The sequence below is a fragment of the Oncorhynchus kisutch genome, linkage group LG17 (genome assembly GCF_002021735.2).
Source record: "Oncorhynchus kisutch isolate 150728-3 linkage group LG17, Okis_V2, whole genome shotgun sequence".
Classification (NCBI taxonomy): Eukaryota; Metazoa; Chordata; class Actinopteri; order Salmoniformes; family Salmonidae; genus Oncorhynchus; species Oncorhynchus kisutch.
The window spans coordinates 82,502,328-82,519,911 of NC_034190.2; the positions used below are offsets into that span (position 1 = coordinate 82,502,328).

Here is a 17,584-nt window from a genome sequence, read left to right on the forward strand (position 1 = left end):
ACAGGCTAAGCTTTCGTTTTCGATTCTTCTGAGGCTAGAAATGCTGGCTAGCTCGTTAGCTGTGGCTAACTAAAGCCTCAATTTAACAAGCTAGCTAAGTGACAATATTCGGGCTTTAAAACGGGTTGTATTATCATGCAAAATATGCCAAAATGCGCTTCAGAATTGATGGTTTTACAATAATGTTTTACTTCAACGTAAGCTGCAGTATATAAATGTCAGGGATGTTTTACCTAGCTAGCTAACATTGCTAGCACGTAACGCTACGCACCCTATTCGGCCTGATGATGAAGCAGATTCCTTCTGGGCATAGCTACTGTAGCTAACAAGCTATGCTAACACCTATGCAATCCAGATGAGTGAAGAAGCTAACCAAGTTAGCATGCTAGCTAGCTGTTATATACACCTCTTTCTTGTCAACGGAGCACTGCAATTCGCAAACAGGCACGATGTTTACCTGTTTATTATAGATCCTATAAGCTGAGGTAGCTCTTTCGTTTCAAAAGCTGTGTACGAAGCTGATAAAAGCGGCCGTACATCAGCAGCCCAGTCCGGTTCTCCATCTCCTCCACTCGACGCCATCTTGAGATTCCGTACTAGACAACTGAGCGATTCTTTTTCCAAAAACCTCCCTTGAAAGGAAACGAGGTCGTCACTAGTTATCACAGCCACAAAGTGTGGCCCGCCTATTTCTTCAATTTCTCTTATCAAATTTTGATTTTTAAACCATACCCCTAACCGAAAACCTTACGACACTAGAAACCTTATGCCTAACTCTTAACCTTAAATTTAAACAAAAAAAGACAGTTGTTTTCATTCATTTTTACTATATTCAAATTTGACTTTGTGGCAACTAGTGGAAACCAAAGAAATGGGGTACAAAATAACAGGAAGTGTTGAAATAAATATTATAAATCTAAGAAGCACTTTAAGGGCTATAATAAACTACTACATTAAACTAGTAAGGTAAATGTGCATAGGTATAGAAAGGAGAAAGGATAGAGACAAGTATAGAAAACAGTTGCCATTACAGCACAACCAAAGATCATTAGTAAGCTTACTCTGTAAACAGCTGAAATGGAACACAGACTTTCATAAATAGTCATATTCATTTTATTGAGGGTATCGGCGTTTTGGTGAAAATGTGTTGCACAAGCAGAGTTGTTCTCCACAATAGGAAAAATGAATACTCTGGAGTGTCATAATAATCAAATGTTTTTAAGACGTAAATATACTGTACATAAACTATAATTTACACAAAAGCCATGGGGGGGTATTAGGGGGGGGGGGTATTAGTTAAGATAAATCATGTGAACACAAAAAACTTCCAGCGCATCAAAGAAAGAGCAACAGTGATCACCTCGGAGGCAGTTAATCCCAAAGACAAACACCTCAGTACACCCACAACCCCACAGTTCCTTCAAACAAACAAAAACAACAAAACCATCTTGACCAAGATTTAAAAAAATATCTATGGAAACCTTTTAAAACCCAATTAAAAACAGTAAAATCAGCAAAATCCCTTGACGCATTACTACCACATTTAGTCATCTTAAATTAGGCCTAATCTTTATAGACTATTTCCTAATCATTCACAGCGCAACAACATTTCAGAGCTTCAGTATAAAGAACACTTGCTCTGAGATGCATCAAGTAACCACGCACTGTTTTCTTCGTTGTGGTGAAAGAACAATATCATTTCATATCGTGTGATCATGAAAATCACTTTACATTAAGTTATCCTTTAATTAAGGGAGATTATAAAGGATTTATCAGTAGTTTAGTTAATGACGTGTTAGTAGCAATGACATAACTACTCTTAAAAGGCTGCCTCAATGTAAAATGTTACAAAATAAATTATACACAAAAAAAAAAGACAGACAGGAAAATCGAAATGAAACTCTTCCTTGAAAAAGAAAGATGGCCGACCCCCGCCCCCATCAAATGACTCATTGGGGATGATTTTAAGCCGATATTGTCAAACGGCTTCAGCTCGTCCACCTCCATCGTCCGGGTTCATCCACACAGCAATGGGGAAGGGGTCAGAGTTGAAAGGTGAGAAGTTGACTCTTTTACCGCCAGGCCCGGTTGAGCAGTTTGACCTGTGCCAGACGTTTACTAATCATGGTGGCGAAGAACAGTGCGAACAGAACACTGCTGATCAGGACGTAGTCGTAGTCATCTTTCAGCACGTCGAACTGCTTGGAGGGGTACACCCTGGTTTGGTAGATGTCAAGACCGTACGCAACCACCTGTGGAACAAAACATATACATTTCCATGTTAAATATTCAGTATTTGATCTGCATTATAGCTGTATCGTCAGTGTACCGTGTCTTGGAAATACAGCAGAAAGTCCAGACTTTTTATTTTTATTTTATTTCACCTTTATTTAACCAGGTAGGCTAGTTGAGAACACCTTTATTTAACCAGGTAGGCTAGTTGAGAACACCTTTATTTAACCAGGTAGGCTAGTTGAGAACACCTTTATTTAACCAGGTAGGCTAGTTGAGAACACCTTTATTTAACCAGGTAGGCTAGTTGAGAACACCTTTATTTAACCAGGTAGGCTAGTTGAGAACACCTTTATTTAACCAGGTAGGCTAGTTGAGAACACCTTTATTTAACCAGGTAGGCTAGTTGAGAACACCTTTATTTAACCAGGTAGGCTAGTTGAGAACACCTTTATTTAACCAGGTAGGCTAGTTGAGAACACCTTTATTTAACCAGGTAGGCTAGTTGAGAACAAGTTCTCATTTACAACTGCGACCTGGCCAAGATAAAACATAGCAGTGTGAACAGACAACACAGAGTTACACAATAACACAGTAGGAAAAAAAGAAAGAGTCTATATACATTGTGTGCAAAAGGCATGAGGTAGGCGAATAATTACAATTTGCAGATTAACACTAGAGTGATAAATGATCAGATGGTCATGTGCAGGTAGAGATACTGATAGTGAATACAGGTACAGGTGAATACAGGTAGATACAGGTAGAGATACTGATAGTGAATATAGGTACAGGTGAATACAGGTGAAAACAGGTAGAGATACTGATAGTGAATATAGGTACAGGTGAATACAGGTGAAAACAGGTAGAGATACTGATAGTGAATACAGGTACAGGTGAATACAGGTACAGATACTGATAGTGAATACAGGTAGATACAGGTAGAGATACTGATAGTGAATACAGGTACAGGTGAATACAGGTACAGGTGAATACAGGTAGAGATACTGATAGTGAATACAGGTAGATACAGGTAGAGATACTGATAGTGAGTACAGGTAGAGATAATGATAGTGAATACAGGTAGAGATAATGATAGTTAATACAGGTACAGGTGAATACAGGTACAGGTGAATACAGGTACAGGTGAATACAGGTGAAAACAGGTAGAGATACTGATAGTGAATACAGGTACAGGTGAATACAGGTACAGGTGAATACAGGTACAGATACTGATAGTGAATACAGGTAGATACAGGTAGAGATACTGATAGTGAATACAGGTACAGGTGAATACAGGTACAGGTGAATACAGGTAGAGATACTGATAGTGAATACAGGTAGATACAGGTAGAGATACTGATAGTGAGTACAGGTAGAGATAATGATAGTGAATACAGGTAGAGATAATGATAGTTAATACAGGTACAGGTGAATACAGGTACAGGTGAATACAGGTACAGGTGAATACAGGTAGAGATACTGATAGTGAATACAGGTAGAGATAATGATAGTGAATACAGGTACAGGTGAATACAGGTACAGGTGAATACAGGTAGAGATACTGATAGTGAATACAGGTACAGGTGAATACAGGTAGAGAAACTGATAGTGAATACAGGTAGATTCTGGTAGAGATACTGATAGTGAATACAGGTAGAGATACTGATAGTGAATACAGGTACAGGTGGATACAGGTAGAGATACTGATAGTGAATACAGGTACAGGTGAATACAGGTACAGGTGGATACAGGTAGAGATACTGATAGTGAATACAGGTACAGGTGAATACAGGTAGAGATACTGATAGTGAATACAGGTACAGGTGAATACAGGTAGAGATACTGATAGTGAATACAGGTACAGGTGAATACAGGTAGAGATACTGATAGTGAATACAGGTACAGGTGAATACAGGTACAGGTGAATACAGGTAGAGATACTGATAGTGAATACAGGTACAGGTGGATACAGGTAGAGATACTGATAGTGAATACAGGTACAGGTGAATACAGGTGAAAACAGGTAGAGATACTGATAGTGAATACAGGTACAGGTGAATACAGGTAGTGAACTGGAGTGATAAATGATCAGATGGTCATGTGCAGGTAGAGATACTGGAGTGATAAATGATCAGATGGTCATGTGCAGGTAGAGATACTGGAGTGATAAATGATCAGATGGTCATGTGCAGGTAGAGATACTGATAGTGAATACAGGTAGATACAGGTGAATACAGGTAGATACAGGTGTGATAAAGATACATTGCCGATAGTGTAATAGACCAGTGGTTCCCAAAACTATTTGTTTTCGTAGTTTTTTTTTTTTTTAACTCACTTCCATCATTGGGGACTGACTGTATTATGTCAATGAGCGTCTTCATTTGACACTCATTAGAAAAGAATAAGAATCCATAAAAATATTTTCTTTTTTTAACAATACACACTTAAAATAGTTAATGAATGTAACGCAAAACCTTAAAACCTTAAAACAAAGTCAAATGGTGAAAAAAACCATTTAAAACCTTGCTAGCTGACAGTAGTCGATCTGGACATTTCTGAGAAGTTATAAATCGCTCTCTAAGGTCTGCAATGACTGACATGATAAGTGTTCAATCGAGTACAGTCTTAATTGAATGAACAGAGATAGAATGCAATATGTCATTTTGTTAAATAGTTTGGAGTATGGCCTCATCTTCGAGGATTGCTCGTCGGAGCTAGATGCTGATGACGAAGAGCCCTTTTGCTGGACAGCTGGCATCGAAACCTCCTTCTACAATTAAAACTTTCAAAAGTAAGTTGAAAGCCCGACTGAGTTCCTTAAAAAAAAAATAAACCGCTGCGCCCAGCACACTCAACAGTTTGGGAACCAATGTAATGGACCATAGACTCACCAGACATGTGGACTCCAGGCCAGAGGGGGCAGTGTAGATTCCTTTCACTCTCGCTACGGTCTGATTGTAGTTGATGAACCACTCTGTGCGGATGGGCATCTCTGGGGCGTAGGGTATAAGGTTCTCCTCACTGGAAATAAATGATAAACTAATTCTTACTTTCATATAGTGACAAGGAACCAATATTCCTCTCTAAAAAGGTCAGATAACGTCAACAACAGGGTTCTGTTCATTATAGTGCACACAAAACGTTTTGCAACAGAAAATGAAAAATGAGCGTTTGTTGTTGGACCAGGTATTCCCTCCCTGTATCAGTTCATTTTTTCCATTTGGTGCCAAATGAACATGTTGTTGGTACTAACCGGCTGTGTTCAGTGACAACCTCTGGTCTCCGTGGATCCAGGAACATCTTGGGGAGAGACAAGATGGCTCCTGATGGTAACCCCACTTTGAGAAAGAAATATCCAGAGAAAAAATAGAGTTACGATGCAGATAGATATGGTGCTGAAAGATCCACTCCCCCCCTCCATCCATCCATCCATCCATTCACCCACCCACCCCCCTCTATCCATCCACCCCTCCATCCATCCATCCATTCACCCACCCACCCACCCCTCATCCATTCTCCCACACACCCGTCCATTCTCCCACACACCCGTCCATCCTCCCATCCATTCTCCCACCCACCCACCCACCCCCCCATCCATTCACCCACCCACCCCCCTCCATCCATCCATTCACCCACCCACCCCCTCCCTCCATCCATCCATTCACCCACTCTCCCACCCACCCCTCCATCCATTCTCCCACCCCTCTATCCATCCTCCCATCTATTCTCCCACCCACACATCCTCCCACCCACCCACCCCTCCATCCATCCACCCCTCCATCCATCCATTCTCCCACCCACCCCTCCATCCATTCTCCCACCCCTCTATCCATCCTCCCACCCCTCTATCCATCCTCCCACCCCTCTATCCATCCTCCCATCTATTCTCCCACCCACACATCCTCCCACCCACCCACCCCCTCCATCCATCCATTCACCCACCCACCCCCTCCATCCATTCTCCCACCCCTCTATCCATCCTCCCACCCCTCTATCCATCCTCCCACCGCTCTATCCATCCTCCCATCTATTCTCCCACCCACACATCCTCCCATCCATTCTCCCACCCACCCCCCCCCCCTCCATCCATCCATCCACCCCTCCATCCATCCATCCATTCACCCACCCCCCTCCATCCATCCATCCATTCACCCACCCACCCCCTCCATCCACCCCTCCATCCATCCATTCACCCACCCACCCCCTCCATCCATCCATCCATCCATCCATCCACCCACCCCCTCCATCCATTCTCCCACCCCTCCATCCATTCACCCCCTCCATCCATTCTCCCACCCCTCCATCCATTCTCCCACCCCTCCATCCATTCTCCCACCCACCCACCCCTCTATCCATTCTCCCACCCCTCCATCCATTCTCCCACCCACCCACCCCTCTATCCATTCTCCCATCCATTCTCCCACCCACCCACCCACCCACCCACCCATCCATCCATTCACCCACCCCCCTCCATCCATCCATTCACCCACCCACCCCCTCCATCCACCCCTCCATCCATCCATTCACCCACCCACCCCCTCCATCCACCCCCTCCATCCACCCCTCCATCCATCCATTCACCCACCCACCCCCTCCATCCACCCCCTCCATCCACCCCTCCATCCATCCACCCCCTCCATCCACTCACCCACCCACCCCCTCCATCCACCCCTCCATCCATCCACCCCCTCCATCCATTCTCCCACCCCTCTATCCATTCACCCCCTCCATCCATTCACCCACCCCCTCCATCCATTCTCCCACCCCCTCCATCCATTCTCCCACCCCCTCCATCCATTCTCCCACCCCCTCCATCCATTCTCCCACCCCCTCCATCCATTCTCCCACCCACCCCTCCATCCATTCTCCCATCCATTCTCCCACCCACCCGTTCATCCATTCTCCTACACACCGTCTCCATCTATCCACCCACCCCTCCCATACTAACCCAGGAGATGTCTAGAGGTGATGCCCTTCTCAGTGAGCGTAGCCTCCATAGTGGTGATGGGAGAGGGGAAGATGTATGTCTGCTGTAGGACCTGGGGCAGATGGGGTCTGTCCAGACTACTGAACACTGTGCTGTTATACAGCTCTGTCCCTTCAAACAGCTCCAGCACACTGAACTCATTACGCCTGGACTTGGTGTTCCAGTACTCGTACTGTAGAGAGGGAAGGAGAGAAAATGGTGAGGGTTAAGGCAGCAGTTCATTATCCTTTTTCACAAAACAGAAATCATCTTTGGAACATTTGTGACCATAACTACTACTTCTACGTTTGCTGTTGCAACTACTGCTACAACAACTACTGCTACTAGTGTTGCAACTACTGCTAAGTGTTGCAAATACTGCTACAACAACTACTGCTGCTACTACCACCACCACCACTGCTACTACCACCACCACTAAATCAAATCAAATGTATTTATAAAACCCTTCGTACATCAGCTGATATCTCAAAGTGGTGTACAGAAACACAGCCTAAAACCCCAAACAGCAAGCAATGCAGGTGTAGAAGCACTACTACTGGTACTACTGCTACCACCACTACTACTACTACTGGTACTACTGCTACCACCACTACTACTACTACTGGTACTACTGCTACCACCACTACTACTACTACTGGTACTACTGCTACCACCACCGCCACTACTGCTACTACCACCACTACTACTGCTACTACTACCACCACCGCCACTACTACTGCTACTACCACCACCACTACTGGTACAACTGCTACTACCACCACCACTACTACTGGTACTACTACCACCACCACCGCCACTACTACTGCTGCTACTACTACCACCACTACTGGTACTACCACCACTACTGGTACCACCACCACCACCACCACTACTACTGGTACTACCACCACCACCACCGCTACTACTACTACCACCACCACTACTACTAGTACTACTACTACCACCACCACTGCTACCACCACTACTACTGGTACTACCACCACTACTACTGGTACTACTACCACCACCACTACTGGTACTACTACTGCTACTACTACCACCTCCACTACTGGTACTACTACTACCACTAGTACCACCACCACTACTGGTACTATCACCACCACTACTGGTACTACTACTGCTACTACCACCACTGGTACTACCACCACCACTACTGGTACTACTGGTACTACTACCACCACCACCACTACTGGTACTACTACTGCTACTACTACTACTACTACTACTACTACTGGTACTACTGGTACTACTACTCACCACCACCCAGTTCTCAGAGTGGACAAAGTGGACGGGCCCCCTGGCCTTCCTCTGGACGGCTTCATGGATGATGCGTCCAGTCACACCGTCGACCAGGAACACGCCCACGAAGGCCCGCTCAGGGTGGGCGTCTGTACTCTCTGTCACCACTGCCAGCAGGTTAGGGTTCAGGTACTGTGGTGAGAAAACGAAAGAGACTTATATATTCAGGTCCGCACACAATATTACTACTTTATTCATTTAAAAAACGTTTGTATTTTGCACTTGTCTCTCGTGAAGTATTAAAAAGTTCAACTTTTGGTGCCAGTTTTTAAACTTTTAATTTACAAAAACTAGTCTAGGACTGGATCTGGGAAACCATCCTTTAATCTGTAATTGTTGAGTGTGAACCCTGTAGTTTACTAGTGCGTAGAGCTGTCATTACCTTGTAGAGAACACTACGGTCTCCCATCACTCTGCCCTGAGAGTGGACATGCTCGTTGGGTCTCTTCCCATTGACCGCTACTATCTTCTGAACCTCTGTAGGAAGGACCACCTCCCAGATCCGCTCTGTGGACAGGTCCTGGATGAACACACACATTTAATGTCACAAACACACACATTTAATGTCACAAACACACACGATGAATGTCACAAACACACAATGAATGTCACATTCACGCAGACACACACAAACTAATGTTCCATACACACACACAGTGTTAAATCACCTTGCGCAGCCTGAATCCAGACAGGTTTCCCTGATCTGAGCGGATCAGGTAGAAGAAGATGGAGGAGGCCATCTCCTGGAGCTGCTGTAGGACGTTCTTAGTGGAAGGGAAGGCTGTCACCTGGAGGGAGAGGGAGGGAGGACAATCATTATAAGACAGAATAATTAGTGCACAGTAATCAGCTGTGAGGTTCAGTCAACGAGAACAGGTACATTAGAAAACATTGGTGCAAATCTCTCCCACAATGCACCAGAAGTGTTATTTTATTTTCCACCGACGTTACCTTGTATTGGTCGTCGACCAGCAACAGGACCTTGGCGTAGTCCTGGTCTATAACAGGTAGTAGCAGTGACTGGAGGATGGGGCGGGGCAGGGCTGGCGGGGCGATGTGACTCTTCCTGCCAAATATGGGGTTGAACACATGCAGGGAGGCCAGGCCAGTGTCCTGGGGGGGGGTAGCAAAATATTTTGAAAACTAGAGACATTTCACCCAACATTACATCAAGTTGGAAAAGAGGCAGCCCTGCATAGCTATGTAAACACTTAGGACCTAAATCCTACTGAGATGGTTTAACTGTGTATTTTTCATGTTCAAGATCAAATAACTAAGTTAATTTGTCATATGTAATAAATAATTTATAATAATTCATAAAATAAAACACCCACAGAATGGTGTAGTAAGGACTAGTTCGCAACAAGGTGTTGTTCCTACCTTATCCTTGATGAGCAGAGTGCATTGTGGGGGATGGGGGAAGTGAGCGGTGGTCCTCTGGACTATCAGTTTGAAAACTGCGTTGGGCTGGACATTCTCCAGGTAGTGCTTCCACAGAATAGAGCCGGACTTGCTGTCGATGCCAAACAGCTGGGACCAAACGAAGATAAAAAGAGATTGTCCTTCGGCTAAATAGAGTGGCCTATAAAGTATGACTCAAGACTATTGGCTGAGATGAACGTGCTGTGAAACAACCAAAATATTCCAATAGTTTACTCATCGATAGCGCAGCAAAAATTTAAACAAGACATTCAGAGCATATAGAGTTTGTGTTACTACGACGACTGAAGTGACAACATCCAGCATAGTGTCACCAAGTAATCCAACGGATGTCAAAGCTCAATCCAATTTAGTTTCTAATACCATAAAACTATACTGAACAAAAATATTTAAAAAAGACACAACATGGAACAATTTCTAAAGATTTTACGGAGTTACAGTTCATTGAAGGAAATCAAGTCAATTGAAATAAATCCATTAGGTCCTAATCTACGGATTTCACATGACTGGGAATACAGATTGGTCACTGAAACCTTAAAAAACGTAAGGTTGTGGATCAGAAAACCAGTCAGTATCTGGTGTGATCCCCATTTGCCTCATGCAGCGCGACACATCTGTTCTTTACCCCCTTTTTTCTCCCCAATTTCGTGGTTTCCAATTGGTAGTTACAGTCTTGTCTCATCGCTGCAACTCCCGTATGGACTCGGGAGAGGCGAAAGTCAAGAGCCATGCGTCCTCCGAAACACAACCCAACCAAGACGCACTTCTTCTTGACACAATGCCCGCTTAACCCAGAAGCCAGCCGCACCAATGTGTCGGAGGAAACACCGTACACCTGGCGACGTGGTCAGCGTGCACTGCGCCCGGCCCGCCACAGGAGTCACTAGTGCGCGATGAGACAAGGATATCCCTGCCGGCCAAGCCCTCCCTAACCCGGACGACGTTGGGCCAATTGTGCGTCGCCCCATGGACCTCCCGGTCGCGGCCGGCTGTGACAGAGCCTGGGCTCGAAACCAGAGTGACTGGTGGCACAGCTAGCACTGCGATGCAGTGCCTTAGACCACTGCGCCACCCGGGAGGCCCGCGCGTCACATCTCCTTCACATAGAGTTGATCAGACTGTTGATTGTGGCCTGTGGCATGTTGTCCCACTCCTCTTCAATGGCTGTACGAAGTTGCTGTAGTACACGTCAATCCAGAGCATCCCAAACATGCTCAATGGGTGACATGTCTGGTGAGTATGCAGACAACGGATCCAGGAATTGTGTACAGATCCGTGTGACATGGGGCTGTGCATTATCATGCTGAAACATGAGGTGATGGCGGTGGATGAATGGCACGACAACGGACCTCAGGATCTCGCCACGGTATCTTTGTGCAATCAAATGGCCATCGAGAAAATGCAATTGTGTTCGTTGTCCGTAGCTTATGCCTGCCCATACCATAACCCCATCGCCACCATGGGGCACTCTGTTCACAACTCGCCCACACACATGGGTCTGCGGCTGTTTGGCCGGTTGGACGTACTGACAAATTCTCTAAAAACAACGGAGGTGGCTTATGGTAGATAAATTAACATTACATTTTCTGGCAACATTTTTTTTAGAGAAACAAGCTTTTTTTGTGCATATGTCACAATTCTGGGATATTTTATTTCAGCTCATGAAACACGAGACCAACACTTTACATGTTGTGTTTATATTTTTCTTCAGTGTATTTGGTGGAATCTCTGGTGGCACAGCTGGCACTGCTGTACAGCGCCCTTAACCCCCTGCGCCACCTGGGAGGCCCCTCAGGTGGAATGTGCTTTGTGGCAACCAGAATGGGCAAGTAAAATGATGTCTTGACGTTAATTTGCTTTGACTCGAGTGTTCCATTTGTTCAAGTGGCTTTACAGGGCACAACAACAACAACAACAAACGGATGAGCTTTGTAATGTTTCCAAAACAAATTAAATGTATACATTGTATACAGATCACTTGACTTTTTCCACATTGTTACTTTACAGCCTTATTGTAAAATTGATTAAATTGCCCCCCCCCCCCCCAATCAATCTACACACAATACCCCATAATGACAAAGTAATAACAGGTTAACAGACATTTTTGCAAATGTATGAAAAGACATTTAAACTGAAATTAAACATTTACATAAGTATTCAGACTCTTAGTACTTTGTTGAAGCTCCTTTGGCAGCGATTTCAGCCTCAAGTCTTCTTGGGTATGACGATACAAGCTTGGCACACCTGTATTTGGGACGTTCCTCCAACTCTTCTCCGCAGATCCTCTCAAGCTCTGTCAGGTTGGTTGGGGAGCGTCGCTGCACAGCAATTTTCAGATCTCTCCAGAGATGTTAGATCAGGTTCAAGTCCGGGCCACACAAGGTCATTCAAAAACTTGTGCTGAAGCTTACTCCTACATTGTCTTGGTTTTGTGCTTAGGGTCTTTGTCCTGTTGGAAGGTGAACCTTCGCCCCAATCTGAGGTCCTGAGTGCTCTGGAGCAGGTTTTCATCAAGGATCTCTCTGTACTTTGCTCCGTTCATCTTTCCCCTTATCCTGACGAGTCTCCCAGTCCCAGAAAAACATCCCCACAGCATGATGCTGCTACCATCATGCTTCACCGTAGGGATGGTGCCAGGTTTCCTCCAGATGTGACACTTGGCATTCAGGCCAAAGAGTTCAATCTTGGTTTCATTAGACCAGAGAATCCTGTTTCTCATGGTCTGAGAGTCTTTAGGTGCCTTTAGGTGCCTTTTGGCAAACTCCAAGTGGGCTGTCATGTGCCATTTACATGTCATGAGCGGCTTCCGCCTACAATAAAGGCCTGATTGATGGAGTGATTGGCAGAGATGGTTGTCCTTCTGGAAGGTTCTCCCATCTCCACAGAGGAACTCTGGAGCTCTGTTAGAGTGACCATCGGGTTCTTGGTCACCTCCCTGACCAAGGCCCTTCTCTCCCCCACTTGCTCAGTTTGGCCGGGTGGCCACCAACCGGAAGAGCCTTGGTGGTTCCAAACTTCTTCCATTTAAGAATGATGGAGGCCACTGGGATCTTGGATACCTTCAATGCTGCAGAAATGTTTTGGTACCCTTCCCCAGATCTGTGCCTCGACACAATACTGTCTCGGAGCTCTACGGACAATTCCTTCGAACTCATGGCCTGGTTTTGCAAAGCTGTCATCAAGGCAAAGGGTGGCTACTTTGAAGAATCTCAAATATATTTAGATTTGTTTAACACTTTTTTGGTTACAACATGACTCCATATGTGTTATTTCATAGTTTTGATGTCTTCACTATTATTCTACAATGTAGAACATAGTAAACATGAAGAAACACCCTTGAATGAGTTGGTGTGTGCAATCTTTTGACTGGTACTGTATATATAACCAGTTGATATTTCAGATTGTGTTCCACGATATAACATAACGAGTGGATCTTACAGTTTCCATAAAATTATTTGATAAATATTTTTTGGACTGAATATATATAATTTAGATAAATGCGCACACATTTTTCCAGTGTAAAATAAAAAATCTAAAAAATTTATTTTGTTTTACATTTGAGTACTCAAGTATGTTTTCAAAAAGTCTAAACATTTATGAGCCTCATTAGGACTATAGTAAAGTGCTACCAATGTTGGTGCCGCGGTCGACAGGCAGTAGATCCCATCCAGCCCAATGTTGGTGCTGCGGTCAACAGGCAGTAGATCCCATCCAGCCCAATGTTGGTGCCGAGGTCGACAGACAGTAGATCCCATCCAGCCCAATGTTGGTGCCGCGGTCGACAGGCAGTAGATCCCATCCAGCCCAATGTTGGTGCTGCGGTCAACAGGCAGTAGATCCCATCCAGCCCAATGTTGGTGCCGAGGTCGACAGACAGTAGATCCCATCCAGCCCAATGTTGGTGCCGCGGTCGACAGGCAGTAGATCCCATCCAGCCCAATGTTGGTGCCGCGGTCGACAGGCAGTAGATCCCATCCAGCCCAATGTTGGTGCCGAGGTCGACAGACAGTAGATCCCATCCAGCCCAATGTTGGTGCCGAGGTCGACAGGCAGTAGATCCCATCCAGCCCAATGTTGGTGCTGCGGTCAACAGGCAGTAGATCCCATCCAGCCCAATGTTGGTGCCGAGGTCGACAGACAGTAGATCCCATCCAGCCCAATGTTGGTGCCGAGGTCGACAGACAGTAGATCCCATCCAGCCCAATGTTGGTGCCGAGGTCGACAGGCAGTAGATCCCATCCAGCCCAATGTTGGTGCTGCGGTCGACAGACAGTAGATCCCATCCAGCCCAATGTTGGTGCCGAGGTCGACAGGCAGTAGATCCCATCCAGCCCAATGTTGGTGCTGCGGTCAACAGGCAGTAGATCCCATCCAGCCCAATGTTGGTGCCGAGGTCGACAGACAGTAGATCCCATCCAGCCCAATGTTGGTGCCGAGGTCGACAGACAGTAGATCCCATCCAGCCCAATGTTGGTGCTGCGGTCAACAGGCAGTAGATCCCATCCAGCCCAATGTTGGTGCCGAGGTCGACAGACAGCAGATCCCATCCAGCCCAATGTTGGTGCTACTTTCTCACCTTCTTCCATCTACACACACACACTCTCTCTGGCTCACCTTCCCCGAGGCCGTGACCCCCCCCCCCCCTTTCGTCTTACCTTCCCAGAGGCCGTGACCATAACCATCATCTTCTGCAGGTTGAACTCATCCCTGGACAACGTTTCTATGGTGACCTCGTTCTTAACCTGGCCGTGGGGTTTACGGGCTTCGTAGAACAGCTTCCACAGGTGGGCCAGCCACGCCTGGAGCAGAATCACCTGGGATGACAGACGCTTCAGGACCATGGGGAACAACCCGTCTGTGGGGGGGGGGGGGGGCACATAACATGTTATGCATCTACAGTTCCAGTCACATGTTAATTCTTCACATTCAAATCCATTGTCTGTTAGGAAGTGATGCGTTTCACGACAGCAGGCTGGAGTCTATCTACAGGGACACTAAAATACACCCCCCCCCCCCCCCCCCACCACCACCGACGAGCACAAACTAATCTACGACGAAACACAAAACAAAATGACAAGATTACAAGAAACGACAAAGCAAAGAAACTTTTATAGAAGGAGCGACTTTCACGACTGATCTTACAATACACCAGCTTCACCATAAAGCGAACAGAAAGGACGGCTCACAGCGTTACCTTGAATGGCTGGATCCAAAGCGCAGCCATGAGAAAACCAGAGAGAGAGAGAGAGAGGGGGGGGGTGGGGGGGGCATGAAGCCGACGGAGGACAACGACACATTCAGGAGTATTCATTTAGACATGGTCATTTAACCTTATACGCTATCAGTTGACAACAAATACAGGCAACAAAAAAATATATATATAGTTCCACAAAGAGATAAAACACATTAAAAGTGAAATATTTAGAATTAAAAAATATATATATATATATATATTTCCATTTTTTTTTTATAAAACTTGAATACTCTTAATTTTATTTATGCACGGTTGCTATGCACGGTTGCTATGCACGGTTGCTATGCACGGTTGCTATGCACGGTTGCTATGCTTGTTTTTAAAAATGATTAAATGAATCATGTTAGTCAGGATCTTTGATGTTCTTTACCAGCTTTCTTGCCAAACTCCCCCTCCAGCTCCGCCTGGGTCCCAGTGAGTGGCAGGTCCACCATCTCCATGGTAACAACATCAGCTAGGGCCTCCTCTCTGGTCCATACCACACGTCCTGGAATCACAGGTGTTGGTTAGAAGCCTCGTCTAGTGTGTGTGTGTGTGTGTACCAGTGTGTGTGTGTGTGTGTGTGTGTGTACCAGTGTGTGTGTGTACCAGTGTGTGTGTGTGTGTACCAGTGTGTGTGTGTGTGTACCAGTGTGTGTGTGTATGTACCAGTGTGTGTGTGTGTGTACCAGTGTGTGTGTGTGTACCAGTGTGTGTGTGTGTACCAGTGTGTGTGTGTGTGTATGTACCAGTGTGTGTGTATGTACCAGTGTGTGTGTGTGTGTATGTACCAGTGTGTGTGTGTGTGTATGTACCAGTGTGTGTGTGTGTGTACCAGTGTGTGTGTGTGTGTGTGTGTATGTACCAGTGTGTGTGTGTGTACCAGTGTGTGTGTGTGTATGTACCAGTGTGTGTACCAGTGTATGTGTGTGTATGTACCAGTGTGTGTACCAGTGTGTGTGTGTGTATGTACCAGTGTGTGTGTGTGTATGTACCAGTGTGTGTACCAGTGTGTGTGTGTGTGTGTGTGTATGTACCAGTGTGTGTACCAGTGTGTGTGTGTGTATGTACCAGTGTGTGTACCAGTGTGTGTGTGTGTATGTACCAGTGTGTGTACCAGTGTGTGTGTGTGTGTGTGTGTGTATGTACCAGTGTGTGTGTGTGTGTGTATGTACCAGTGTGTGTACCAGTGTGTGTGTGTGTATGTACCAGTGTGTGTACCAGTGTGTGTGTGTGTATGTACCAGTGTGTGTACCGGTTTGTGTGTGTGTATGTACCAGTGTGTGTACCAGTGTGTGTGTGTGTATGTACCAGTGTGTGTACCTGTGTATGTACCAGTGTGTGTACCAGTGTGTGTGTGTGTGTGTGTGTGTGTATGTACCTGTGTGTGTACCAGTGTGTGTGTGTGTGTGTATGTACCTGTGTGTGTGTGTGTGTGTATGTACCTGTGTGTGTGTGTATGTACCTGTGTGTGTGTGTGTATGTACCTGTGTGTGTGTGTACCTGTGTGTGTGTGTGTGTGTGTCTGTTTGTATCTGTGTACCTGTGTGTGTGTGTGTGTGTCTGTGTGTGTCTGTGTACCTGTGTGTGTGTGTGTGTGTCTGTGTGTGTCTGTGTACCTGTGTGTGTGTCTGTGTGTGTGTGTACCTGTGTGTGTGTGTGTGTGTGTCTGTATGTATGTGTGTGTCTGTCTGTGTGTCTGTGTACCTGTGTGTGTGTGTGTGTGTGTGTCTGTATGTGTGTGTCTGTCTGTATGTGTGTGTCTGTGTCTGTGTGTGTGTGTGTGTCTGTGTCTGTCTGTATGTGTGTGTCTGTGTGTGTGTGTGTACCTGGCTGCTGTATGAAGGTGAGAGCATGGTCCTGTGTCTGCACGAGGACCCTGTAGTCCACAGAGTCGTCCTTCTTCAGGAAGGCATGGACGTACAGCTGGGGAAGGAACGTGTCCGACAGTTACGGACCTCATTTAAACACCCGACTTCCTGAACAAAAACAACACACCCATCTGACTGATTGATTTCCCTCCATCACCTCTACGCAGGTATATTCCAACAGGTGATGGGTTGGCTCGGTGAGGCTCATGCCAGACTACTCTGTACCAGGGACTTGGTCAACATTGATGAGGGTCGGGAGCCACGAAAAAAATCTGAACTCATCACGAGGAGCCGCAGTGGCTCGTGGGTCTGCGTACCCACATCCGTATACCCCCCCCCATTCCCCCCGTCTTGACACCCAAGAGAGACATTTTGTACGTTTTAGAGGACATTTTTGTGCAATTCTACTCATTTTACCATGAGGCAGAGATAAGTATTGGCATCTTTTAAATATGATATCCGAGTGAGACTGACTAACAAAATCAATGGGGGCGCCCCCGGCTGGTGAGTCGACCATGATTA

General features: G+C 45.8%; 2 protein-coding genes across 17 annotated transcripts in view; both read right to left on the reverse strand.

Moving 5' to 3' along the window:
* Positions 1-623, reverse strand: part of ubr4 (ubiquitin protein ligase E3 component n-recognin 4) — a 142,966-nt gene extending 142,343 nt beyond the window's left edge. For 14 of the 15 annotated variants that reach the window (XM_031794817.1, XM_031794812.1, XM_031794805.1 and 11 more), the window contains exon 1: positions 458-617. In XM_031794817.1, the coding sequence (XP_031650677.1) occupies positions 458-582 (125 nt within the window). In that variant the 5' untranslated portion in view covers positions 583-617. Of the gene's footprint in view, positions 1-457 lie in introns of all 15 variants that reach the window. The other variant, XM_031794816.1, reaches the window with a different exon arrangement.
* A 472-nt stretch (positions 624-1,095) lies between these two features.
* Positions 1,096-17,584, reverse strand: part of LOC109886483 (ER membrane protein complex subunit 1) — a 26,631-nt gene continuing 10,142 nt past the window's right edge. The window contains exons 11-23 of one of the 2 annotated variants that reach the window (XM_031794818.1): positions 17,021-17,117; positions 15,583-15,699; positions 15,153-15,161; positions 14,614-14,813; positions 9,899-10,048; positions 9,470-9,631; positions 9,187-9,306; positions 8,901-9,038; positions 8,477-8,650; positions 7,181-7,391; positions 5,486-5,570; positions 5,124-5,253; positions 1,096-2,252 (exon numbers count right to left, since the gene is read on the reverse strand). In XM_031794818.1, the coding sequence (XP_031650678.1) occupies positions 2,073-2,252; positions 5,124-5,253; positions 5,486-5,570; positions 7,181-7,391; positions 8,477-8,650; positions 8,901-9,038; positions 9,187-9,306; positions 9,470-9,631; positions 9,899-10,048; positions 14,614-14,813; positions 15,153-15,161; positions 15,583-15,699; positions 17,021-17,117 (1,773 nt within the window). In that variant the 3' untranslated portion in view covers positions 1,096-2,072. The remainder of the gene's footprint in view (positions 2,253-5,123; positions 5,254-5,485; positions 5,571-7,180; positions 7,392-8,476; positions 8,651-8,900; positions 9,039-9,186; positions 9,307-9,469; positions 9,632-9,898; positions 10,049-14,613; positions 14,814-15,152; positions 15,162-15,582; positions 15,700-17,020; positions 17,118-17,584) is intronic. The other variant, XM_031794819.1, reaches the window with a different exon arrangement.